This window comes from Eimeria mitis, genomic scaffold, assembly GCF_000499745.2.
Source record: "Eimeria mitis Houghton genomic scaffold, Emh_scaff108, whole genome shotgun sequence".
Classification (NCBI taxonomy): domain Eukaryota; phylum Apicomplexa; class Conoidasida; order Eucoccidiorida; family Eimeriidae; genus Eimeria; species Eimeria mitis.
The window spans coordinates 20,690-21,203 of NW_013567475.1; the positions used below are offsets into that span (position 1 = coordinate 20,690).

At 62.8% G+C, this 514-nt stretch overlaps 1 protein-coding gene across 1 annotated transcript in view; it reads left to right on the forward strand.

Annotated features, from left to right (window-relative positions):
* The window catches only part of EMH_0081130 (uncharacterized protein), a gene marked incomplete at both ends in the record, with an annotated part of 6,774 nt that overhangs the window by 495 nt on the left and 5,765 nt on the right, over positions 1–514 (forward strand). The window contains one exon of the mRNA XM_013494228.1: positions 55–512. Within this exon, the coding sequence (XP_013349682.1) occupies positions 55–512 (458 nt within the window). The remainder of the gene's footprint in view (positions 1–54; positions 513–514) is intronic.

A 514-nucleotide genomic window follows, 5' to 3' on the forward strand; every position in this document is an offset into this window, starting at 1 on the left:
TGTCTGCGTGTTTATGTCTGCGTTTGCTGTGGGTTTGTTTCTGTTTCTCTTTAGGTTGCTCTGGGTACCCGCCACGGCCTTGCTGTAGTACAAAGGGGGCCCCAAGGGGGCCCCCACCACGGGGCCCCCACCAGGGGCCCCCTAGGGGCCCCCATGGCTACGAGGGGGGCCCTCGAGGCTGAGGGGCAAGACAGCAAGGAGACCCTCCTCTATGTGTGGGGCCCCGACCCCCTGTGGGGTGGTACTGCAGCAGCAGCAGCAGCAGCAGCAACAGCAACAACAGCAACAGCAGCAGGGGGAGCAGCAGCAGTCTGCAGCAAGGGGGCCCCCTCGTCTTCTTTTGGGGGCCCCCTGCTGATGTGCTACGATTATGAGGGGCCCCCTAACAAGGGGGACTCATGGGGGCCCCTCAAGACCCAGCTAGAGACCCTATCAAGGCCCCCTAGGGGGCCCCTGCGGCTGTGTGTAAATGCTGTTGCTGCTGGAGACAGACACGCTCTGCTGCTTCTTACTA